The sequence below is a fragment of the Trichoderma evansii genome (assembly GCF_050947405.1).
Source record: "Trichoderma evansii strain SZMC 28006 chromosome Unknown GGI43scaffold_4, whole genome shotgun sequence".
Classification (NCBI taxonomy): domain Eukaryota; kingdom Fungi; phylum Ascomycota; class Sordariomycetes; order Hypocreales; family Hypocreaceae; genus Trichoderma; species Trichoderma evansii.
The window spans coordinates 1,227,020-1,251,548 of NW_028145202.1; the positions used below are offsets into that span (position 1 = coordinate 1,227,020).

Here is a 24,529-nt window from a genome sequence, read left to right on the forward strand (position 1 = left end):
GTTGATTGGTAGTGATACACTGTTGTTCACACTTGATAGATTACACGTTAAGAAACGCAGACGAAAGCATTTGATTAAGCAATTGATTTATATGCAACTATAACTATCCGTACATTACATAAAACCACATATTAAACAACCAAGCCCAGTGCGCCTGTAAAAAAGACAATCTAACAGCTCATCGTGGTGAGAGCAAAACAATTTCTGAGGCTCCGCCCTCACAATCGTCATAATGGTATACGCATCTCCTTCCCGTGAATGCCATCATTCGTTCCATCTCTTTTTCCCATTCATCTTTCAGCTCAGGGCCTTATGTTTTTATACATGACATTACATTTCGTTCGTTTGTATTTTCTTTCTTTAAATCTCCAGGGTGACCTTCTGTCCCTTGACGCGGCCAATGACCTGCTCAGGGGCGTACTTGGGGATGACCTCGTCGTCGTGCAGCATGGCAAACTCCTCGGTGGCATCACGGCCCATGAAGTTCAGGATGGCGTTGACACCACCGGGGTGCTCCTCAACCCAGTTAGTCAGGTCCAGGACAACGCCCTTGACGACAACCCACAGGTCGTCCTTGGTGTTGTGCTTGGCAATCTCCTCCATAGTGTACTCAGTCTCAGGGATGGAGAAAGCCTTGGGCTTGGAAGCCGCCTTGGGAGCAGCAGCGGCAGGGGCAGCGGCAACCTGAGCGGGACCAGAGCTGGCAACACCGCCGTTGGCCCACTCCACGGTCAGCTTACCGGGAGCAGACGGGTCGAGGTGCAGGGAAATCTGGCCCAGACGCTGAGCAGCGCCAGCAGTGCCCTGGAGGGCGTGCTGGAAGAGGTAGCTGCTGGCACTGTCACCGGCAACACGGCCGTAGACGACACAGCCAAGCAATGAGGAACCACCAAGACGGTTGGCACCGTGGACACCACCAGCCAACTCACCACAGGCGAAGAGACCGTCAAAGGGCTTCTGCTCCTGGTTGAGGACCTGGGCGCGGTCGTTGATCTCGACACCACCCATGGTGAAGTGGAGGACGGGCTCCATGAGAGCGACGTGGAAGTCGTCGTTGATGTCAACGGGCAGGTTGTGGAAGAACTTCTTGCCCCAGGGGTCCTTCTGCTTGCCCTCGGCAATGGCGTTGTAGGTCTGGAAGGTCTTCTGGAGGTGCTCAGGAGTGCAGCCAATCTCCTTGGCGAGCTGCTGGCCAGTGATCTTCTTCATGAGGCCACGGCCAGAGTAGTGGCGAGTGTGGAAGTCCAGGACGTTGGAGGCCTTGGAGTTGAGGATGAGGCGGATGGGGAACTTGTTCTTGTCCTTCTCCTTCCACATCATGCCAGAGACGTAATCACGGTGGCCGAGCTCGTCGCAGAATCGGTCACCATCGGCGTTGAGAAGGAGACCACCCTCACCACGCAGAGCCTCAGCGGCCAAGAACTTCCACTTGTTGCCAGGGTCCTTGGGGTCGACCAGACCAGTAGGGTGGACCTGGACCTTGTCCATGTCAATGCCGTTACCACCAATGTCCATGATCATCTTCTGACCGTCACCAGTGGCGTGGGTGCCGTTGGTAGTAGCAAGGCCCATGAGCTCGGGGCGGTGCTTCTTGAGCAGAGAGCCCTCGCCGAAATCAGCGGCGTATCCACCGGTAGCCAGGATGACGGGGCCGTCCAGGGAGGCGGTCTCGCCGTTCAGCTCATAAGTGACACCAGTGACGGTGTTGCCATCCTTGTTCAGGCTGGTGACGCGGGCCTTCTTGATGATCTCGACACGGTGGGGTTCGGCCTCGGCAAGCTCCTCAATGCGCTGCATCAGAGCGTAGGTGATGGCCATACCGGGGAATTTGGCATCGTGGCCTCGGTGGGTTCGGGGCTGGGAGTGGCCACTATAAAACATTTTGTTAGCCAAATTGTTCCGCTAGAGTGAAGAAACGCCATTCAAATGAGACAAGCCAACTTACCCCAGTCGAGAGACCAAAGTCAGGTCCAGGTTGAACACATCCTGAAGCCACTCAACGGCAGCAGCGGACTTGTATGTGAGGACCTTGATGAGGTCGGGACGAGCCTGCTCACGAGCAGACTTGAGGGTATCATCGTAGAACTGCTTGACGGAGTCGCGGATGTTGTGGTCGACCTGGGTGCGGGTCAAGGCACCATTGATGCCGGAGGTGGCCTTGGTAGAGTTACCACCGAAGAAACCTGAGCGCAGGAGTCAGCATTTCGGGTCAAATCCTCCCGAGCCTCTTACACTCGCTGTGGAGCGAGAATTGGGCTAATTGCGGTTATGGGGAAACACTTACCCTGCTTGTCGAGAACCACTACGTTGCCACCGGCAAGGTAGATAGTGTGAGCGGCTGAAAGACCAGAAACTGTAATGGCATCTAGTCAGCAAACTGATGGTCCTAGCCGAATTCCGTCTCTTCTCGCTGTCGCGCAAGTGTCCATCTCGTCTCCAAGGATGAACAGAACAAAAGCGGCAGAAAGAAGAAGAGAGAGGCGGAGGAATCAAGACTATTACTTACGGCCGCCACCAACGACAATTACTCTGGGAGCCATGGTGGTGATGTGAGGAGTCTGAAGCGGTAGAGGGGCAAGAAAGGGAAGACGACGCGACTGTTAATCAGACGGAGAAAGACAACGAGGGTATATAGATGGACGGGGAGGGAAAAAGAAGAGAATGGAGAGAGGAGAAGAAAAGAAGGGGATAAGAAGTAGATCGCGGCTCGACCTTTGGAGTTTTAAAGAGTTACGGAATGGGCATGAGCTCCACGCCGAGGACGGTAGTGAGCCGAGGCAACCTTGGGTGGGTAAGGGAAAGCCACCGAGACGGGCACAGGTACCTGCTGGAGGGTGCTTGACCACAGCGCGTCGACGGCCCACTAAACCCGCTGAAGCCTGAAGCCGGGGAGCGAGGTACGGGGAATAATGCGCCTGGCAGTGGAAAGGCACCTGCGGGGAGGCATGGCATCTACAGCACCGATAATGCACGCTGGATACTTTGCGTCAATAAAATTCTTCTCTCCTTCTCTTCTTCACCTCGAGCTCGTTTAGAATTGACTCTCCATAATTCTTCCACCACAGATATCTACAGAATGATTCCCGACAACGACGGCCTCTTTGCCGGTACTCCGTAGCATTTTTTAGCCACTTTTCCTCACCCCACTAAACTACCCCAATCGCAGTGTCAAATCAGCAATTAGGCTTTGTAAACTCCCACTGGGGCAACGTCAGTCCGTTCCCGGCCCGGAACACCAGAAAACACCAGCCAACTGTGATGCTGCTTACCACTAGCAGCATATAGCCGAAGATCCGGATACCATTAAATCAAGGGGGAAAATGCGAGGCGATATGAGGAAAGTAGGCGTTTTCAAAACGTGTGATTTTTCAGTGATTGCATCTTCAACAAGCGTGTTTGCATTTGGCTCTCTCCTCTGCCAATTTGAGTAGCACACGCGACTGCCGAGGCTAAATCCTCGTCCCCGAGCCTTGGAGGTCCCAGTTCACCGTTCGGCAGCACGATGTCGTCTGCCACCAGGCAACGCTTTTTTAATCAGGAAACTCCTTTTGCCAAACATCACCTGCGATCATCCTAATTAATCGGCTACACTATCTGGCGCCAAACTGGGCACATCAGCACACCCGCTAAAACGCTTCTTCCCACGCCCATCCCTTCCCACATGCTTTTCACATGTCAAGGCCGCCGTCAGCGCAGCTGACCGTAGCATCACATCACTACCTGTCTACGTATTACTACTACCTACCATGTGTTTCCCCCATACATAAGCCCAGCAAAGCAAGGCAAAAACGACCAGCTTCTACCCCACACATTCAAGTACTGTTTAGAACAAAACCCCAAATCCGGGGGGCCACAGGGGCGCAAGTCAGATGATGGTCTCCGTGCTCGGTGAGCCGGATCCCAGCCACGCTATTGGCCAGCCCCGGCCCTGAGTCGCAGCAAATGTTTCGTTTTTTGCCTTTCTGTCTCTTGGACTTTCATGTGAAAGTCCTACTGTAGGCGCAAAGCACAGTCCCCCAAGTTCCATCTCCCTTATGTCACATTGCCTAACCCAAGTTTGCGCAAGGGGGTGCATGCAGCTCACCATATGGTTGAAAAAAAAGGTGCAGTATTCCTACTGCCTTTCTAGCTTCAATATTGCTCAACGAATTTACTGCACTTCTCGCGACGGAATTATTGCTTTCTCTTCTGCTATTCCTTCAACTAAGGCTTGCTCTCTTATTTAGCCTTCGGATATTAATTTTCCACCTCTGGCGTTCCAGCTTTTCTGCCCCAGCTTTCGTCCCATAGCCAGCTCGGTTTCTAGAAAGTTAGATCACGTGACAAGAGACCCATTCCATTTGAGCATCTACCGCCGTAGATTTCCCTATTCGTCAAGATGCTCCTAGTGACGTCGTTCATTGTTTATTCGCGATACCAGTCTAACGTACACCCATCCAACCTATCGTAACAAATCCTAACACAAATTCCAGCCCAACCTACAGCCTAATCTGCCACCTATAACGCTGAAAGAAGAGCATGAAGTTCTTCGCTTTACTCCATCTCAGCCTACTCACCGCCGCAACCGCAGCCACAGCTCCTCCATCGGACCAAGAACCGCTCCGCCGGCCAGAGCAGCAGCAGCACCGTCTGCCTCCTCACCCACCTCCAGGCCACCTCCCCGTCATGATGGGCTCCTCCGACAACAACAGCCAAGTCCAACCCGCCGTGCTGCTGTACGACATCCTCGGCACCCAGCGCTCCCTCACCACCTTCTTCTCCCTCACGCGCATGCACGAGTCCACAAGCGAGCCTCTCTCCGACGCAAAGACAAACACCACCGTCCTCGCGCCGAACAACATCATAATCGACGACCTGCCGCGAAAGCCCTGGGAGAACCCTGGCGATTATGCCGCCCTGGGAGAACAGGCTTATGATGGTTCCGGAGGCAAAGATCGCGCCGACGACAACTTGCGCAAGTTTGTAGAGGCGCATCTTGTCGTCGGGACGAGTCCCTGGGAGGCTGGCGTGAAGGCAAAGACTGCTGCGGGGACGGAGGTGTGGTGGGAGGCAAAGAAAGACAAAGACGGCAATGAGAAGAGGGTGATTATGCCAGATAAGGTTGAAGTAGACCGTGTTGCTAGTCGAGTTGCCAACGGCGAGGTGGTAAGTTATTTTGCTTCCCCCAAGACAAGATATAAGAAAGGACAACAAATCAATACTACCGAGGATAAGAAACCCATAAGCTGACCTGAATGTGTTTGATCTAGTGGATTTTGAACGGCGTCTTGAATTACGTATAATGATGTGATGATACCTTTTCCCTCTTTTTTTTTTTATGACACGACTTTATGCGACCTCCTGCATTCTTTTTCTTTAGCAGCACATTTTTTGGATTGTAATAATATAGCTACAACAAGCTAAGCCTTTGTTGAGGCGATATATGATATAATTTACTTGCATATGAACATGTGAGGGAACATCTTCGATATTATTAACGACTGCCTAGTCTGCTTAAATGTGTAAAACTCTGGCAAGTAGCCAAAATGGAAGAAGCAATTGCCATACATCACAAGTCGATAGAAGAAAACAGTTTTAAACAACGCAGAATGGAATATTATTCACCAATAACTACCAATGCCTCATATCCTTCAGTTCTGTGTAGCCTAACTACATTTTCTAGCCAAAAACGCCCTCCCCAAATACATAACCCCCTTCTCCTACTTCTCCTTGCTTCAAAACCATCTTTCCCTGATCTGCTTGATACAAAAAAGATTTTCCCTCAATTGTGATTGAAAATCACGTTTTCCACATCTCCACAAACAAGATGACCTCCATTCAGTATGCAAAAACAGAGTGAAAAAGCGTGAAAATAAACAACACAAATGCACCCCTTCAGCAACACCAACATAAATCTCCCAATCAATAATGCCAATACAGAAAACAAAACCTCCATCTTGACGAATACTTTAACGACAGGTACAGGAGGGATTTGTAGACAAAACTCATCCATGAAAAAGAAAAGATGGAGAACAGAAACCATATAATAAATATACATGAAATAAAATATAGGATAAGAAAAAAAAGAGAAAGAGAAGGAAAGAAGATTCTAAGTTGATACAGGACAAAGGGGTATCTGGAAGAATATGAAGAGAATCAAAATTACCCAACAAGTATCTCATACATCCTATCGGTCCACTTTCAAGCGTTTGGGGTCGCTAGCCATGTCATGGTTCTCATCAGGGCCAGTTACTTCAAGCTCTGGGCTCTTTCGTTTTGCCAACCCTGACGGCTGTGTCGAGCCGCCAAGGTTGTTACCTGCCTCAGTATTCCCGCCACTACCTTGCATGTGGCTATCGTCCCGAAGGAAACTCGGCCCCGAGCCTACCACGGGCGTGGCAAAGTTTAGAGGGCTGGGTAGTGTGTTGTTATCACTTCCTCTAAAGTTCCATTCCGGGTAGAAGCTACTGGGACTGGGTAGCAGCTCATTGTTAAGGAACCGAGACGGGAGAGCGGAAACCGGCGTGTCACCATTGATATTCTGTTGTGGGACCGGTCGAGCGAAAGGATTGGGCGGGCCTGTAGCCCCGGCGGAGAGGAGTGTGGTGGCAGATGGAGAAGGGGGCGGGAGGACTACGGTACCATGCCGATGCTGTGCGTGGGAGACGGCATCTGCTGGATTCCGAGGTGAGTTCGAGTCGCCTGTTGCACTACCGCCAGCTTCGGATGCTCCATCCGGAATTTGGACAGTAAGCCGAGGTGGTTTCGGCCGTGCGCCTCCCACAGTTGTGTTGATCTTTAGACTGCTGGTATTTGGAGTATCAGGAAGAGAGGATATCGATGTATTGCGTAAATTAGATCGTTGTGGTAGGTGCGGCGAAGACGATTCTCCATTTCGTATCATGGGTCCATTATCAACCGATTGAGACCGGTTTGCATTTGCTTGAGACTGAGATTCGGAAGCAAAAGACGCCAAATGCTGAGATAAGATTGACCGGTTTTCCTCGATGGGGGTGAAGATACTGTGAGATTTGCGCTGGGATAACTTCTTGATCGCTGTGTCCGTGTTGATCAGAGGCGCCTTGGGTCGCTCGGAACCTTCTGGCTTCAGTTCGATGGGTGGAGGAGGTTGTGGATCCAAGGGACGTCGTGATGGCTGCGGTGAAGTCATGTGAGGGGGGAGAGAATGCGGAGGGACTAGTTGATGAGGCGGCTGAGGAGGGGAGGGCTCTGGGCGTGGGCCTGCTGCCAGGGGCTGAGGAGGCGGATGAGCATTAAAGGCAGGGGGTGCAGACGGTCTTCGTTCTTCCATATATGGCTGTTGCTGTTGCTGTGGTGGTTGGAAAGGATAAGGACCAGGCTGGGGTGGCATCAAGTTGGAATGGTTACCAGCAGAAGGGTTGTAGATGGGAGGCGTGGGCATGTATGTGATTCCTGGATGAGGTCCATGGGGGCCGACGGGCTGGGACATCATGCCGGGACCCATGCGCCGCATATCTCCTCTCGAGCCGGGCCGTGATGGGACGGCAGGCTGCGGCGTGTGGCTTCGCTGGAGGTGAGCAGGATGGCCTTGGAAAGGCACGCCGTTGGGAATGGGAGGTGATACTGAGGCTGTCTGATGGCGGATATGAGGAGGGAAGGACTGAGGTTGGCCTTGGAAGTGAGGAGGCATCATATGAGCTTCCATTCCGTCGGGGCCCCGAGGAGGCGTTCCGTCGCCGTCTTCATCATCGTCGTCGTCGTTTCCGCCGCCGTTAAAGTCGGCAGGGCCTTTGTGCTCATTGGGACCGCCGTGCTACAAGTGTCATTACATCAGCTAATCGCGTCCTGCCAGAATTGGAGTGGACATGGATAACCATGCGGCCGACTCGGCGGCCTTAGTGGAACCTACGTATTGGTATTTGGTGATGAGATGCTGCATATCTGCTGAAGAGTATTCATACAACTTTTTGTTGTTGCCAAAGATGAAAACAGCGACATCGACGGAGCACAAGACAGAGAGCTCATGCGCCTTCTTGAACAGGCCGCCCTTTCGCTTGAGAAAGGTCCTAAGATAGGATGTCGATATTAGCTCAAGAACATATAGACGGCAATGGGCTCAAGGGAACGACTTGGTGATAACATACACAGAGCGATTGCGGTCATCTCTAATGGCCTTGATCTCAATCTTTCTTCGACCCATTTTGAATTACAGCTGGCAGGGCCAAAAGAATCGCGGTATAGAGGAGTGAGATGGAACGGCGCGCGAGGCTGAAAGACTCGAGGCTCGGGATCGTCCAGTACCCGACGGCCGTGGACGTGTTTGGCTGTGGCGGGTCTCGAGTTGGAACCCAGCAGTCAAGGTCGCTCGGAGAAGGGGAATTTTTCGAGGTCGAGATCGAAATTGGGCCCGTGAAGCGGGAGCGAAGATTTGTGCAATGTCTAAAAAAGCACGCGCCGCCGAGAAATGTTTTGTCCGGACCCACAAAGAGAGAGACAAAGAAGAACGGGGAGTAAGATGGCTCGCCCCAGGGAGATGGCAAGAGACGAGGGCCAATACTAGCAGCGGCAGCGGCAGTACTAGTATATAAAGTGGCGTGTGCTTGGTCTTCTTGTCATGCGCGGGCGCACCAAGACAAGGATGGCGATGGAGGAGTTGAGGCCGAGGACGACGGGAGGAAGCAGGAGGCGCCACCTATGTACAATTACCGGCAGCCACAATTATATACCTATAGTGGCCTAACGGACGGAGGCAGGCAGGCAGGCTAGGCGCGAAGCAAAGAATGGGATGCCGCACGACGTTGGTTCGCAAGACGGAGCAGAGCCGGGGAGTCGATGCCCAGTGGCGGGCGGCTTCAGCACCAGAGCCGATCCAGTCGCAGTCGCGGTCGCAATGCGGCGCGATACATGCAGCGGCAGCGGCAGCGTCTGTCGCTTGGGATGCTGGGTGGGAAGCGTCGGGGTGCGTTGCAGCGGTTGATCGTTGAAGCTGGGGGTTGGATTAAACGTGTTGGCATAGGCGGTTGCAGGACGATGGGGCTGAATCTGGCGTTGGAGGCTTCTAATAATAGCCAGATCGTGTTCAGTCTGAAGGGGAGTGGAAAAAAAAATTAAGAGGGAAGAAGGGGAAAAAGGGCCCTACTAGTACAAGTCCAGCAGGGAACTGCCCAAAGCTACAGGGTGGAGGCGGAGGGGGGGCTTTCGCTTCCTGTTTTGGCTGCGCTGCCCTCGCAGTTGATTTGCCGTGGGCTGGCAGCGCCCCTCTGCCGTATTTTACTGGCTGCAGCGGGAAGGCTTAGCAGCAGTTTTATCTGGCCAGCGGATTCGAGTGCGGATTCGACGTTGAATTGATTTGACATGGTGGTGCATTGCATTGCCCTACAGTTATACTACTTGCTGTTACTACTGCTGCACGGCTACAGCACGTACGTTGCGGCGATGGCTCCCGGCTCGCGCCACTGCTGGCAAGGATTCCCTGGCGGAGAGATACGACGCTCTAATAACTGCTAACTGACGCCAGACGCAGTGCCGCGTCCAGCAGGGCTCTGACGTGACGCTCCAGTTGCAAACTGTAACGGACGAACCACCGTGTCATGGGCTTAGCTTGGGCTGCACCCTTGCTCCCTGGGGCCCGTAATAGCCCTACTACACAATCTGCCTAGCCACCGTTCCCAAGGCCTAGGATTCCAAATTTCGAGCAGTTCCGTTTCTTTGTAAGTGTTTGTCAAACGCAGCTTTATGTAATCCTTGAATCATGGCATGCTATACAATAGAATCTCATTGACCGACGACTAAGCCCGTTTAAATTAGTCAGTCATCCGTGGTGTTACCATGCAAGATTAGCAAATATCGTAGGTAAAATTCTCCCAGCGACTCCATCCCCGTAAGATTAATTCGAATGAAAAATGGCCCCATGTACCCACAGCAGCCTGGCCTATTTGCCAGACCCCCGGGCAAGCACGTACCTGTAGTTTGTGATAACCGGAGCGTTTCGCGGCAACGGTGATAACGATCTGCCAGGCTTGTAGGTATATCCAGCCTTCTTTAGCCGCCACCCGAGGAGAAACGAATGGCAGGGGAAGCTCTTTTTTGCCTTTCTGACGGTTTGTTGCCAACGTTGGGCGAAACGGACGGTTCTCGCATGCCCATCGTTTCTTCTCCCTGGAAGGAGGTCTAAGCCTACCTCGTCTTGGTCTGCCCAGCCAAGCCTCCAAGGGTTCCTGATTCTCGGTGTTCATGCAGCCATTTCCAAGGAGCAACGGCAGCAAAAGCCGAGCCTGTAGTAATCCGGACTTGGCCTACCGCTCACCACCACAGCGGCCTGGCAGATGATGCTGCTCGCCGCCCAGGTCAGACCGTCAGGAGCACTCGCCCTCCCCTCCAGGCGATGCAAGACGAGGCTACAAGGCAGAACCAGCACACTGGATGCTGCTGCTACTGTACTGCTAACACGAATGCGGAGACCACCTCCCCAGCGCATTGAAACACCAGACGACTGGCCCACGCACCCAACGCCCGTCAGTACCATATCATGTCTCGATGCCCATATCATGTCTCGATGCGGCACACATTCGCCCGCGCTTCTCGCCAATGGCTGCGAGGTGCGTCGTGGAGGGCACGCGCTTAGGCAACGACTTAAATCCTCAGGCTCTGCAGCTCGTCTAGACGTCACATGCTAGACAGTCATCGCGTCAAAGCTGCCCTCGCTCTCACCCGAGGGTCCACACATGTGGCCGAGTGGATTGGCATCACAAGAGAGAAGAGAAAAGAAGAAGATGAAAAGCAAAAAGTACCTAAGCTCTAGGTAGTGAATCACCTGCTTCGTGCGCGTCCGGAATCTATCCGTCGATGCTGTAAGCCGAGATTTTGGTTTATAGTGGCGCCGACCCTATCACCAGTCGCAGATAAGCGCCCTGCCGCTGGCCTCTTCTGGATCATCACCTGTTGGAACCAACAATGCTGCAAGAAGTCTGAAATAGAACAGCTGTATCAGAGCAAATAGGAATAACACAACTTCTGAAACAAAAGCCCCCACGCTGTCCCTGTTCCCCTCAGATAAAAAACAAAACAAAAATAGTAGACGCAGAGAACTATGAAGCGTATCACTGCAGATGCCATACCCATACCCCAGGCCCTGGAAGAAAACACCATGTCGCGAGATCCAGGGGCCCACCCGGCTCAGCCTCCTCAGCTCATTCTTGCGGATACTCGCCTTTCCTTCTTTGTTCTGTCTCTCTCCATCTCGATCACTCTCTCGTCATTGACACTTTTCAATTTATCTCCGATCCCTGCCCTGCCGATTGCATGCGCGCACACTCGACATGTCACCCTCAAAAAGCCCAAATCAATAAAACAGCAGCAGCAATAGATCGAAAATTGGGTTTCTTACACTCAATCTTCTCGACTCCGCCTTAAAGCCACCCACCCGCTCTTCCCGCTCAGCCTCCTCCGCCCGCCGTAGACCCCCTACAAGCTTACCGATTGGCCGCCTGCCCATCCTCTTCTTATTTTGGGCCCTCATGCAAGGGTATTACTGTATTTCTTATAGTGCAGTTCTAAAAATACTCTTGGAGCTTCGCGCATACACACTAGTCAGACCCTTTTTTTTTCTTCCCACTCAACACCATCCTATCAAGCATCATCATCGTCACCTGTCATCGCCATCTGCTGCGGGCTAACATGTCCTCGAGTGCATAATATTGCTGCAGTTGACCCCTCAAATCGACTGTTTTCCCATAAATCGTATCATGATTTGCGCCGTGTTGGCCAAATCGCCCTTAAGACATCTAAAAGCTTCCCGGCCACGAGGCTACCCGAAATACCTAAACTGCTGCCTCATGATCCGCCGGCCTAATTCCTCACATCGTTACTCATGCAAGCCATTTTCTTACTTGCAGCTACACATCACGCATCTGGAACTCTTCATGGTAAATCTCTCTTCCTATCAAATCACTTGAGACGGCTTGAGCTGGAACGGCAAGTCGTAACTGAGACGCCATCGCCCATGAGTAGGCTTTGCTTTGTACGTTCTACGTATGTGCCTAGAAGAATCCTCTTGGCGTGCATATGTTTCAAAATTAACTCTTTAATCTCCCTTGAACGCCAATCAAGCCTATGGGGCTGAAATGCTTGAAAACCCAAACTCCTGTGCTGCTTGCCCCTTTGCGTGTTAATCGAAGCCTCATCATTCCCAATTTCATCATTACCCGACTCATCCACGGCGTGTTTTGCCGGCGACAGGATCAGAAACAGTACGGTGTTCTGCTGCGTCACCCCATCCAGAAAATTTTCGTATATTCCATCGACTTTTACCTCCATTGCTTTTGTATCGCTAAGCATATCATTTTTTGCGTACCTTTCTTTGTTACGGTGCGCAGCTTGTTTCGGCACGTAAGTGAAAAAGAACAAGCACGGCTGCATTGCTGCTACCACAATGTGATCGATGTCATCTCTAAATCGGAGATCCCGCGCCACCTGTGGGGGCATTGTAATTACCAAAGCCACCGTGTTCTGATGCGCCGTTGTCCGCTTTCATCGTGCCGTTAAGCAAAGGACATAATCTTAGGAGCAACAAGTTAGCAAAATAGAAGCTTCTTGCGGGAAAAACTTTAAAGAAATTGAAATAGAAAAGGCAAGGTTAGACAGAAGAGAGCCGGAGATGGCAAATGCACCAGCGGCCAAGCGGTTGTGATCAGTGAGATCTGTCAGCTGCAGCTCTCCACCACGGCCGGTTAGAGAAGCATTGGGCTCCTTCACCCTGCCTTTGTCTTTCTTCTCTTTCTTGACGGGCTCTTTCTTGCAGCTCTCGCTTGAGTATCTGCAGTTGCTCCCTTTCCTCGCGAATCGCTTGATCTCTGTCTAGCTCTTCTTGCGCCTTGCGCTGTTTTTCTTCATTTCGTCCCTTCTGGCTCTGTCCGTTGCCGACTTTCCGCTTTGTCAGACGCGCTCGCTCTTCTCTTCGAGCTTGCATGTCAGATTGCTTAAGCTTACGGGCAAGGATGCTTTTTCTCTTCCTGTTTCTCTTGCCGGCACTACTGGCGCCGTTTTCCAGCTCTCTGGCACACTGCCACCAATCAAAAGACAAACGAGGGGGTGGTGACGTAGGAGGTAAACAAGTAGGGATTACCGTACTTTTTGTTAGTCTTGATGTGTCCAACCTGTCCACAATTGGCACACTTGCGGGTAGTCCCTGTAGGGATCTTATCGGCTCCAGGAGACCCTGCGTCGCCGGCGCTAGCTTTCTGATGCAATTCCTTTTGCTGTTCTCGAGCCTGTCGTCGGGCTTTGTTCTTCTCCAGCCGCTCGAGTTCCTTTTTGATGCTACGTAACAAATGTGAGTAACTTGCACTTGTGCAATAAGAGGCATGAAACTTACCGAAGGCCTGCAAGACGGTCATGATCGGCATTGCCCGTAGGCCTGGCGCTGTAGATACTGTAGAAAGATATACGTAAGCCGGCGCTCTAAACTCCAACCCAACAACATCAACCACGGAATCGGGCGAGCCCAATCCATATGAAGGAGGCTGTTTCCTAAGATATGTTTTTGCGAGTCTTGACCACCGATGAAGTGCTCTGACTGAGACGGGTAATTTCAACCAAGATTTGGGCGGTTTCCTTGATGTTAGGGATTGAAAGCGGACAATGTGTTTCACATACTCTCGCATTTCCAAGTCGGCTTCAGTTCGCCGCTTGATATACTGTGAGATGACTACTGGATCGTGGACAATCTCTATTCTCGTTTGCGTCGTGCCGTCTGCGAGCTCTACTTCTCTCGTAATTCGAATCGTTCGTTTTGGATGGCGGCTAGATGAGGTTAAGCCACTGATCTGGCTGGTTCCGTCGTCGAATATGGCCGGCGTGGCTACTGATTGGACGTTGAATCGATCGTCTTCGTCTTCTGTCGTCGCAATATCGTTGACGTCGTGTTCTTGAGGGTCTGAAAGGGTTGCTTTCTGCTTGTCCCAGATCTCACGAATGCCTTCTTCGTACATTGCCTGCTGTTTCTTGACGTTATACGCATGCCCACCATTCGCACGTTTCTCACGTTCCATCGCGTCTGCCGAGGTGGCCAGCGGTCCCTGAACGGCTTCTATGTAGCCACCCTTCATAGATGTTCGGATGAAACTGAAACCAAGACCGTGGCCAGTAGGGTCTCCTTCACCGTGCAGTTGAAGCATAGCTTTCTGGGCACATGCGTCTATGAATGCCTTGGTTGTCTTCCACGGCGCCATTTTATCGGCGAGTGTCTCTTCTTGCTTTTCAGCAATCTTTTTAGCTCCCTTGACGATTTTACTTCCTTCGCCATCATCATCCTCGTCGTCATCGGCATCAAGTCCTTGTGCCTCATCATCAATGGTAGCATTGCGAGGATCGTAGCCGGCATCCTCAAGCTCTTTGATGCCGAGTTGCATAGCATCAAGAAGGCAGACTTCTTCAGGCTTGATCATTGCACGGATGGTGTTCTCATCTGGAAGTATCTCTCCAGGCTTGAGGCGCCACATTCCCTTCTCTTTGCTATCTCTGTCATATTGAAGAAACTCCTTCAGCTTCTGTCGATTTTGAGTGTCTGTAGACTCCGCAATATGCTTAGTAATATCGGATAGCTGACAGTTGTCTGATCGACTGTGTCTAATCATTCTGAACGCCAGCATCTTCATTCGACTCTTTGACGCATTTGTTACCCGTCTGCTGTGAGGTCCAGGGACATCAACAGATGGAAATGTCTGGCCGACGACATGCATGTGATCAATTTTATGTATGTACCATTTGGCGCCACCAATGCCCGTAGTACTGCGAACAATGAGAAAATCGGTGTTTCGAGGAGTATGTTTAAAAACTGGCGCTCTATACATCTCATTGTGGAGTGTTGGTACTACCTCACCAGGGTCGACAGTACCAAAAAGTGAGAATGGCGACCGATCTTCCGGCAGAAGCGTGCGATATTCGCCCAACTCCAGCTTTGCGAGCTGGTCCTCCTCATTGCTGGTTTCTTTTCGCCTGTAATAATTAATAAGCCTGCTACCCATGGCGAAGCCATTCAACACTCTTGGTCTCGGCTCGCAGTATTCGAATAGCACGGCCGCAGAATTGTCGCACATGCTCAAGTCCCTCGATTTGAGGAAAATCTCATGCGCTTTACCCTTCATCTGCTTTCGCTTGAAATGCAGAGGTTTCTCGAACCTGACAGTATGCCCCACGCTTTTCTTGTAACGGAAGCGAGGACGATGATATTCATCCGTCGTCCCACCCAGCTTGACTTTATAATAAGGCCATGAAAGCTTGAGAGCGGGCATACCATGTTCAACAGAAATATTTCCAAGTGTGGCACGAACTTTGCTTTGGTGGTTTTCTTTCAAAAGTTCATACGCCTCATCATTGGAGAGATTGAAACGCTGAGAGACATCCCGGCCCATATTCCCATTCGCCATACGCTTCATCTTGGCCTCTTGTCGCGGTCTTTTGTTAGGATTATATGACTCAGTCTCCAGCAGAAGGTGTGGGTCGCTGGTATCCAAATGGACGCGCTTTGCGCCTCGTCGAGTTGCGTCTTCAAAATTATCGAACGAAGGTGCAGTGTAGCGGGGAATCTCTGGCAAGCCGAGCTTGATTGCTTTGCGCTTCTTCTGACGTGGTTGGGGATCGTCTGCGATGTCCATCAAAAACTCAGCGTCCCATTCATCATCCTGGTCGGCTTCCTCAATGTGGCGTTTTTGTGACAACGTTGCCTGCTCTGCAGCCAACTGTTGGGCCGCAAAGTTCTTTTCAACGCTGTCAATATGGACATTCCAATCTTCGCATGCTAACTCAATGTCACGCAATGTGAAGCCCATGACAGTTTCTGTGTCCGAATCAGGGTCGATGTCAAATTGCGCAGTATCTTCCTCGCGGCCATCACCCGCGAGACTGCAATGGACAAGACCATTAATCGCCAGTTCAAGCGGCTTCGCCTTTGTAGCTGAACTTGCCGGCCCAGGAATACGAAATAGCTTTTCATCATCAGGAGCCAAGTCGAGGCTCAGTTTGCTCGTTACAAGATATTTCGGTTTCTTTAGTGGTTTCTTCTCCTTCCATGTCGCTTTCTTCGCTGGTAACAGCTCACTCCAGGTAAGAATATGGCCCTTTTTGTATGCCGGCCATGTTGCCTTGAGCAAGTCTCCGATTGATTCAGCAGGAGCAGGGATGTCGGGATCCTGGTTATCTGCGCCATTGAGATGAGGGTCGGGGTCGAAGTTTATAGCTCCAAAGCTGATGCCTGAGCTGATGGCCTGCGAATCATCGGTTGCCTCAGCGTCACGTACATGGGGAGCGGGCGAAGCTGGTCCATCAATGAGGTCGATTGGAGAAGAAGGACCTTCTCCAAAGAGATCGTCTGCATCATTGCTTGTATTTCCATCGTCTGTCAGCCCAGGTACCTCAAGCGAAGTGCCTGCACTGGGTTCTTCTTCATCCGGAAGGTCGTCGTCGCTGATATCCTCAAAATCTTCTGCGTCATCTGCTTTATTGGTTTGATCGAAGGGGGTATCGTCAAGCTTCAGTCCACCACTGGTGCCATTTTGGCCCTGATCTAGGAGCCGCGCAATCTCACGTTCGTCCGCGGCATCTTGGGCTTTCCAGTCATTCTCGTCAAAGGACGAAAACTCGATATCGTCGGGCATGATCGCGACGCGCCACCTCCCCTCAAAGCGTCCTCCGAGAGGTTTATGGACTTGGAGGGTCTAAATCATGCTTCTCATGGACTGAAATGTTGGTCGTACGGCTTCTGCGATCGAGCGATCCGGTCGGACAGGGGTGCGGGTAAGATATTCTTCTGGAAGCTGAAAGTGAGCATCTGCTGAGCTGGCTTGGAGGTTGTTTGGAGGTGGCTCTTCGGCAGAAGATGCGGAAAGCGCTGAGTCATCCGATGCGCTGGTCCGTGCGCACGGGTTTCAGCCTAAAAGCAAGTGCCGCTCTGCAAACGGATGAGAACAATGCTGGCGGTGCTGATAATGAATAGTAGTGTTGCAACAAGAAATTTTCGGATTTCAGTATAATCTTCTATTTATTCCCTAATTTCATTGGGGGCTGTTTATTCAAATGGCTATTCTTATTCTCCATGGTAGAAAGCAAGGGTGGTTTCGTGTTAATATACGTGGCTATTGGCCCCACTGACATTCTTATACTACTGACCGAAGACCGAAGAGCAAATCACAAACTTTCTGATATAGGTAGAAGCTAATAAACTCACACGACAATAGAATTCATGATTGAAAAATGGACTAAAAATTCCAATCTGGTGACTCACTTATACGAGGGTGCTTCACCGAACAATTCGTAAATAAGAGACTACGTCAAGCAGAAACTACGTGCTTCGAACTCAAGGTTCTTGCTATCAATTCTGAATGAGCATCCAATTAGAAACTACCTGTGTAACTAGCCGGAAGAAGATCCAACAATACACAAGGTGGAAAACTCTCCTGCTTCCACCTAGTTACACAGCCATGGGGCGATCGATCTTACTTGTTGACTAGCTGATGCTACGATTTTGCCGTCATACCCTTGCCACCCTATTGGAGGATTAGAAGAATGGCTAAGCATTGTATAATAAAGACAAAGAGCGAAAGCCTAGAATGTGTAAGAACTTTGAAACATGTTATCAAACAGCGGCGATGAACAGTGAGCAAGAGAGGAAAGGTGGAGGCATCTCCATTTATTTCGGCGTCCATGGATTTGTCCCTCACATGCTGTGTAATAATGTTGCCGTGTTAGTTAATACCTTCAGATTTCGCGGACTATTCTCCAGACTATCCCTCGACTTGTCTATATCTTTGCCCTTTTCCATAGACTCCGCACGCAGGTGTAAAATATGTACTATTCTGGAAATCGCCCCGCACGCTGAAGTGCCATTAGACATGAAGCTAATGCACGCGCGTGTGGACCTCCTTGATCTGCAAATACAGATAAAGCCTTTCTCTCGTTCAGGAATATTCTTTGATCTTACTAGACTCTCTTCGTTGTTCTGAGATGCGGTAAAGCGTCATCCACACCGCCTCCGATTTGTATAAGTGCTTACTATTACCTACGTGCTTGGAGCAGTAGCCAAGCGAGGGACAGAAAAACAAGGATGGCAAAGTGAATAAGTGCGTACAAAACTATAACATGAACACCTATTACACCACTTTACTCTTGATCATGTATGTGCATAATCTTGCGATGTGTGTTCAAAATTCTCGCATTCCCTGTTTTTCTGTCCCCGCTTGGTAGTATTTCAAATTGTTGGCGCATGCAGTAAGAGAGACTAAAGAGCGAGCGTATTCCATATGCCCAGCTCTGGATCACCATGACATGACGCAAACTTGCCTGAACACTGCGCACTTACACGGACCTATGCCAAGAACTTTAGCCACGTTCAAACGCCTCACAGGCGCCATTACGCACTGACGTTGAAAGTTATACAGTAAGATTACAGAGTGCAAGGCTGCTCGCAAGGCTGTTGGGAAGGCGGGTAAGGCTCAAGCCCAGACGCAAGGCACAGAGCGGCATGTAACCTGGCGTTCGGAGTAAAATTTGGCGCGCTCCATCCAGCCAAACACAGCTAAAGTGCGACTTCACTGCCTTTTCTAGTATCTGCATGGCGCTCCCTAAACCCTGGTGGCTGGGTCTGCTCGACGTAATGTTCAATAAGTAGCTGACTTTTTTGGCGTGCGCCGGCTGTTTGTAGAACCCCGACCGCCCCAGACCTGGCCTGGGCTTTCCTTTGTGATGCCAAGCCGCTTAATTCGGCGCCATCAGTCATAGTACCTCCCTTATATAACCTGAGCGTTGCACAAGTCCCTTGGTGCTGTTTCGTTCTCTTTTAGTTCCACTTCTTGACCCTGCATACTACTCATACTGGTAGCTTTGTTTAACATTTTCAGCAGCATTGCTATAGCTTTGCACCATGAGATTCAACCTCACTCTCTTGCTTGCTACTCTCCTAGCCACTGTCATAGCCAGCACCATCGGCCCTCGACATGTGGTCAGGATAGAAGGCACGTCTCAATCCGATGAGCATGATTTGTTCAAGCGCAAGGGCGGCGGCGGCGGTGGTGGAAGAGGAGGAGGCAGTGGAGGTAGCGGTGGAAAGGGCGGAAGCAGTGGAGGAAGTGGTAGCAGTGGAAGCAGTGGCAGTGGCGGCAGTGGCAGCAGTGGCAGCGGAAGCAGTGGCAGCGGAAGCAGTGGTACCAAAGGTGGTTCTGGAAGCTCTGGCAGCTCTGGCAGTTCGTATGTTTCTCCCTAGGATGGATTCTCTGGGTTTTCTGGGTCTTCTGAGGCCTCCAGATTCTCCTTGCCATATTATTCACACAAACGACCTAACCATCATCACAGTGGAAATCGATCTCCCACCTCCAACGTCGGGGGCTCATCTGCTGGAGGCAGCGGACCTAGACCACAATATGGCGGCGGCCAGTTCTACGGCGGCGGCGCGAGAACTCCTTACCGCGCCGGTTCTCGAAGCCCTGTAGGAGGCATCCTCCCAATTGCACTTCTGGCAGGTGCCGCTGGTCTCGCATTTTGGCCTGGAATCTGGCTGTACGGTGCCTACTTGTACCCTTACCACGACGAATACCGCTTCCACAACGAATCCAGCAACCGGAATGAGACCTTGAGGGTCATTTGTGGATGTGGCACATACGATGTCTGTGGCTGCGACGACAACAACAACACCGAATACTTTGTCAGTCTTGTCGGAAATGGAAGCTACGATGCCCTCAACAAGAGTGTCGTCAATGTAGCCATTGTCAATGGCACGAACAGCCTTCTTATCAATGGTTCTCTGCCTAACGGCACGACAGCTGACGACCCCAATGCAAACTCTTCAGGCGCAACCAGCATGAGAACTGTGGCTCAAATGATTGGTTTCTGGCCCGCTGTTGCTGCTGTTCTTGTTGCTGTCTTCTTGGCATAAGACTACGAAGCTCACTGATCAGTGCTTTTGCTTTACTTTGCTTATTTTTAATGCTTATTTCATGATTCTGGAATTCTTCTTTCTCTACATTTATGTTTTACGGTTCTTACGAATACCGAACGCCACGCTTGATGTGCTATAAAAATTAATGGTGACGATATGGGCTTGGCGCTTCTTTGGGCTTTCACTTCTTACGGCAGATGCTTATTTGGAATTATAGTTTGTGTTGGTTTTGCGCTTCGGCCATCGCTGGGGATTTAGAGTGCTGGGCTGATGATTTGGAATACATACCTAAGTTTTAGGGGCGGCTTTAGACCGGCTTTAGAGCTAATACCCAACATTGAATGTAATAACTATAGAGGTCATTAAACGTGGCAGTGCTCTTTAATCTATACCACGCAGGTGATGAAGTTCGTCCGTCAACTCCGGAGTGGCTGACCACTGAGGGAGGCGATGCTTGCCAGGTGATGCTCAATAATCATGAAAGAGTACGGACTTCGACGGATGAATAGGTGGCAACTGTTATCGTCATACATTTTATTCAACCAAATTTCATTCCCGGTTGGTGGATTGCTACGTAGTCTTGCCAATAAGCTTAATGCAAGTTGAGTTGGATGCATGCGGAGTGCATATCACCTTACCATTGGAGCATATTTACAGGCTTTAGTATGCAGTGACGTTTAGGCTATACAAGGCATACCTGAAGGCTTTCTTTCACCTCCATCGATAACTCCAATCGATATCCGAAGATACTTTGCACTAGTTCTAAAGACTGTGCTTGCTAGATTGTATATTTGATTTTGAATTGAAATTTTATTTCGCTCGCTGTCATGGCCATGAAGATGCTAAAAAACGGAAGAAAATGGAGACAAAGAAAAGCATGGATAGGCTTTCTGAAACTTTGCAGCGCGGTGAGGATATCTGCTTAAGTAAAGCATCAGCTTGGCGCGTGACTTTGCGCGCCGGGCTGCCGTGCCGACTGAGCATGCTTTTTACCAAATCACCTCACATGGGCACAGATGATAACGTGCTTGAATTTTTATGGAGGGACACTGCATGTTTGACTTGTTCACGACGAAAATAAAACAACATAATTTTAATGATTTTGTGTTAAATCTACCTACGCAATGCCCGGTGATATAGACAAGTCGCTGTTAGAGCGTCTACAAGCGCTGCGGGGTTCAAGCTCCGGCGCATCAAGTCAAGCAGCTCTGATAAAGTATGAGATGATATTTCAACCGCCAGGCGTACTCTCAGCAAACGAAGCAAAGATGGAATGCTAAAACATTTGCAGGTTCAATGTAGATGTGATTGAAAGGTCAAAACCAGCAACCAGAGAAGACACACTAGCCGCTCGGTTAAAGTCCCTGCGAGCCCAGGATGGCAGCTCAGCCTCATCACCAGGACAAAGTTCCTTCGAAACGGAGAAGACAACTACCAGGGTAGTGGCCCCATCATCGTCAGAATCAAGGTCTGCCAAGGCCGGAAAACCGGCATCTCAAGAGAAGCCAGCTGAACTGGAAGATAACGAGGATGCGGAGTTCATGTTCTCGACCGATGATCAGACGTTGGAGGAGCTGCTTGGCGATGTCAGCCCCGATGAGAATCCTATTGCGGAGCCAAGTGATGAGCAAGTCAGGGCGCTGTTAGAAGAACTGTCACTATCTGTACCGAAAGATGATGCAGATGAAGGAGGGCATGAGAAGGACGCCGAAGATTCAGACGATTCTGATGACGAGCGTATGCAAAAGAAAGCAGACGATGTCATCGCCAGGCTCAAGGATGAAATAGAGCTTGAAGGCTCTCTCGGAAATGCAGACGATGAAGCCGACTCTACAATGCAGCACCAGACAGAAGACCAGCAAGACGATGGAGAGAGCAACACCGCCAATACAGACTTTGTCATACCATCGCTCCCCTCTAATCTGGACGATCTCTCTGCTTCTTCTCCTCGACGTGTCAGCGTCACAGCCGATATGGATGATATAACAGCTCGTATGGCTGCTCTCCGAGCTCCCAACACTGACGACTCCTTTTCCCTTCCCTCTGTTCCTAGCTCTAAGCCCTCTGCAGGTGACAAGCCTGTCAAGCGACTTACCAGCAAGACAGATTACACAGATGACGATATCGATAGCTGGTGCACCGTCTGTCTTAATGACGCTACGCTACGTTGTTTAGGTTGTGATGACGATCCTTACTGTACGCGCTGCTGGAGGGAGATGCATATCGGGCCTGCAGCTGCGTTTGATGATAGAAGCCATAAAGCTGTTCAGTTCACAAGAGCAAAGAAAAAGGACCAAGCAAAGGTAGCGCTAGGGGCTTGATATTCCACTAAACAAAGATTAAAAGAAAAAAGAAGAAAAAAAAGAATAAAAGAAATTGAGACAGGCCGGCACGTCTGTAAAGAATCTTTGTGGCTAGGCGTCTCTTAACTTTCGCAATTTGTACACGCCTCTCCCATGATAAACAGACCAATAATGGAGTATTCGCCGATGTTGACTCCGAACTTCCCATGTCCAAGCCGTGCTATGCCATAACCCGAAACCAATTCCCATTTACCGTCAAAGACAATCTGAGTAACCCAATTTCCCGAACCTAATTCAAAGCTGTAAATAATAAAAATACGCTGTAAAAATTGTTATCCTGTTTAATTGCCTTGTGGCCGTGAACCTCGAATCAGTACAGGCCCATTCCTTGAGCCTCTATCGGACTGCCTGGGTTGTCCCCTGACGTCTTGCCAAGTCGCACCGAAACGGCGGCTGGTCGAGGCGAGAAGGCTTTCTTCTTCATCGGCCTCGGCAAACTCATCAATCTCAGCCATATTAACTCTGGGAGTTCGCACTAGCGCCGTGATGAAGACGATGAGGAAAATGCCCATGAACACATACTGTGCCCAGAAATCGATGATACCGAAAAGTGGCCAAGTGATGGTAATACGATTTAAAAAGGTAGACATCATAGATGGAGTGCACACGTCTTTGGCATGCTTGTAATCCAGAGCTTCAGAGCAGGGGCGAATCAAATCTGGATGATTCTTGCAGTCAGGTTGGGCCCCAGGATACGCCGGCTCGTTTGTGCAAAACGTCTGGGTTCCGTAAAACGAATACTGCGGAGCCACAAACATAGCAATGGCGTAATTGATGGCCAATGTGATAAGCGAGAGCATGACCGTCGCAATGAGAAGGGCCTGCGGGGCTGTTCTGCCTCTGCGGATCTGGAAGATTCGGATCCAGAGGAACCGTATACCGACGGCAGCAATTCCGGAGATGGAACTGCTAAAGAGAATGAGGACCAGTGAAGCCATCAATATGTAATCGACAGGGAATGCTTTAGCGGCCTTCAAGAAGATCCAATTCATTGGCTGGAAGAGGTGAGCTTGACCAAGGATGTAACCACAACGCTGCTTGCAGACAGAATTCTTGGCCTTGTCGATGCCTGTGATGAACATGGATATCCAAATCACAATTGCTAAGACCAAGAGTAGAATTCCACCAAGCATCTTGATTGGTCTGACAAGTGCGCATAGTTTGAGCCAAATTTGATATACTCGACTCTTACCTTCGCCCAGTGCTTCGGCAGCAAGGCGTTCGCGCCGAACCAAAGTCTGTTCCTCTCTGACGAGAGCATCAAATTCCCTCCTATCCTTACGAGGCATGCCGTTTTCGCGGCCTGCATTGCGGAGCTCAAGTTGGCGCTGGCGCTCTCGGTTTTGCTCGAGTTGTGAAGCAGTTGTAGCTGAAAGTTGAGGAGCCGAAATTGGGGGCGCTGATTTGATAAAAGAGACGGGCATGAGAGCGAGTCCAGCGCTGGTGTAGATAACATAGAGGAAGGTTCCGAGTGTTACCAAAAGACCAAGAGCAAAAGTGAGCGCCTTCTCGCCATGATTTTGGGATAACAGCGATTTATAATAATCGAGATCCCAGTGACCCTTACCGCCACCGGCTGCAGGGACGAAGAATCCCAAAAGGAAGAGGACGACAGTGAGAGCAACGAAGAACAGCGTATACTTGGTGGCAGCCCAAAAGCGACCCTTCCACGTGCGACCCTCCTCCTCGAAAGCAACTTCGTCGTATTCCTCATACCAAAAATATGCAAAGGGAATTACTAAGAGGCAGAGAAGAGCATCGAAGCTGTAAAGCGAATAGTACACGATCTTGAGAGTCAAGAGAATATCTGCGACTCGCTTTGGCGTGGCCCAGTCTTTCTTGGCGCCTAGGCTTGAAGACCCAGTAGACGAGACTAGGGCGATATCGACAGGAAGAAGCAAGACGGTCGCGAGAAGAGACGTTAGACTGACGATAGCAACGATGCTGACCATCGCTGAGCGATCGATGGGCGTTTGCCACGTAAATGTCGTGATAATTGCAGCGCCAAGGCATAGCGAGACTGCGACTGCGTAGGCCAGCCATATTAGACCGGCTTGGACATGGCCTGCGTCGGCCATGGTGGGCAATTTGTGGATTCAATCGTTATGCGTGCTATTTTTGATGAATCTGAATGGCAAGAAAATTCCAGTTTGATGCATCTGTTCTGGGGTTGTTGTAAAGGTTCAGTGTTATTTCTTTCGGAACGCGTGGCGGACGTTGTCTTTGTCTGGATTGTGACGCAATGGCAGCATCACAAGCTGTCTCAGCGTTACATTCCCTG

General features: G+C 50.5%; 7 protein-coding genes across 7 annotated transcripts; 3 read left to right on the plus strand and 4 right to left on the minus strand.

Moving 5' to 3' along the window:
* Positions 1-360: 360 nt before the first annotated feature.
* Positions 361-2,540, minus strand: GGI43DRAFT_421219 (FAD binding domain-containing protein; the record flags this gene model as incomplete). Its single annotated transcript, XM_083207914.1, has 4 exons — positions 361-1,870; positions 1,946-2,183; positions 2,285-2,353; positions 2,507-2,540. 4 exons carry the CDS (start codon positions 2,538-2,540, stop codon positions 361-363), a joined length of 1,851 nt encoding a protein of 616 aa, XP_083063381.1.
* A 1,978-nt stretch (positions 2,541-4,518) lies between these two features.
* On the plus strand, positions 4,519-5,282 carry GGI43DRAFT_381237 (uncharacterized protein; the record flags this gene model as incomplete). The annotated part of the gene is made up of 2 exons (XM_083203092.1): positions 4,519-5,145; positions 5,250-5,282. 2 exons carry the CDS (start codon positions 4,519-4,521, stop codon positions 5,280-5,282), a joined length of 660 nt encoding a protein of 219 aa, XP_083063382.1.
* Positions 5,283-5,697: 415 nt separating this feature from the next.
* On the minus strand, positions 5,698-8,477 carry GGI43DRAFT_291810 (MEF2 family transcription factor). Its single transcript, XM_083201401.1, has 3 exons — positions 8,106-8,477; positions 7,871-8,027; positions 5,698-7,774 (listed from the first exon to the last, which is right to left on the minus strand). The coding sequence occupies exons 1-3, from the start codon at positions 8,159-8,161 to the stop codon at positions 6,167-6,169; spliced, it is 1,821 nt and encodes a 606-aa protein (XP_083063383.1). The 5' UTR covers positions 8,162-8,477; the 3' UTR covers positions 5,698-6,166.
* Positions 8,478-12,649: 4,172 nt separating this feature from the next.
* GGI43DRAFT_421220 (histone acetyltransferase) lies at positions 12,650-16,613 on the minus strand (the record flags this gene model as incomplete). The annotated part of the gene is made up of 2 exons (XM_083207915.1): positions 12,650-13,278; positions 13,334-16,613. The coding sequence occupies 2 exons, from the start codon at positions 16,611-16,613 to the stop codon at positions 12,650-12,652; spliced, it is 3,909 nt and encodes a 1,302-aa protein (XP_083063384.1).
* A 2,261-nt stretch (positions 16,614-18,874) lies between these two features.
* GGI43DRAFT_381240 (uncharacterized protein) lies at positions 18,875-19,882 on the plus strand (the record flags this gene model as incomplete). The annotated part of the gene is made up of 2 exons (XM_083203093.1): positions 18,875-19,197; positions 19,303-19,882. 2 exons carry the CDS (start codon positions 18,875-18,877, stop codon positions 19,880-19,882), a joined length of 903 nt encoding a protein of 300 aa, XP_083063385.1.
* Positions 19,883-20,756: 874 nt separating this feature from the next.
* GGI43DRAFT_292079 (B-box zinc finger protein) lies at positions 20,757-22,368 on the plus strand. Its single transcript, XM_083201402.1, has 2 exons — positions 20,757-21,101; positions 21,177-22,368. Exons 1-2 carry the CDS (start codon positions 21,010-21,012, stop codon positions 22,204-22,206), a joined length of 1,122 nt encoding a protein of 373 aa, XP_083063386.1. The 5' UTR covers positions 20,757-21,009; the 3' UTR covers positions 22,207-22,368.
* GGI43DRAFT_292082 (uncharacterized protein) lies at positions 22,368-24,466 on the minus strand. The gene has a single exon (XM_083201403.1). It carries the CDS (start codon positions 24,324-24,326, stop codon positions 22,530-22,532), a length of 1,797 nt encoding a protein of 598 aa, XP_083063387.1. The 5' UTR covers positions 24,327-24,466; the 3' UTR covers positions 22,368-22,529.
* Positions 24,467-24,529: the final 63 nt, after the last annotated feature.

What these genes read in the sequence shown, in the direction of transcription:
- GGI43DRAFT_292079 (XM_083201402.1), top strand. Translation starts at nt 21,010, where the DNA reads ATGCCCGGTGATATAGACAAGTCGCTGTTAGAGCGTCTACAAGCGCTG. An exon ending in AGTCAAGCAGCTCTGATAAA is followed by an intron (nt 21,102 to 21,176) that starts GTATGAGATGAT and finishes AAACATTTGCAG; the next exon opens with GTTCAATGTAGATGTGATTG.
- GGI43DRAFT_292082 (XM_083201403.1), bottom strand. Translation starts at nt 24,326, where the DNA reads ATGGCCGACGCAGGCCATGTCCAAGCCGGTCTAATATGGCTGGCCTAC.
- GGI43DRAFT_291810 (XM_083201401.1), bottom strand. Translation starts at nt 8,161, where the DNA reads ATGGGTCGAAGAAAGATTGAGATCAAGGCCATTAGAGATGACCGCAAT. An exon ending in GATGACCGCAATCGCTCTGT is followed by an intron (nt 8,028 to 8,105) that starts GTATGTTATCAC and finishes ATCCTATCTTAG; the next exon opens with GACCTTTCTCAAGCGAAAGG. An exon ending in TCATCACCAAATACCAATAC is followed by an intron (nt 7,775 to 7,870) that starts GTAGGTTCCACT and finishes TGACACTTGTAG; the next exon opens with CACGGCGGTCCCAATGAGCA.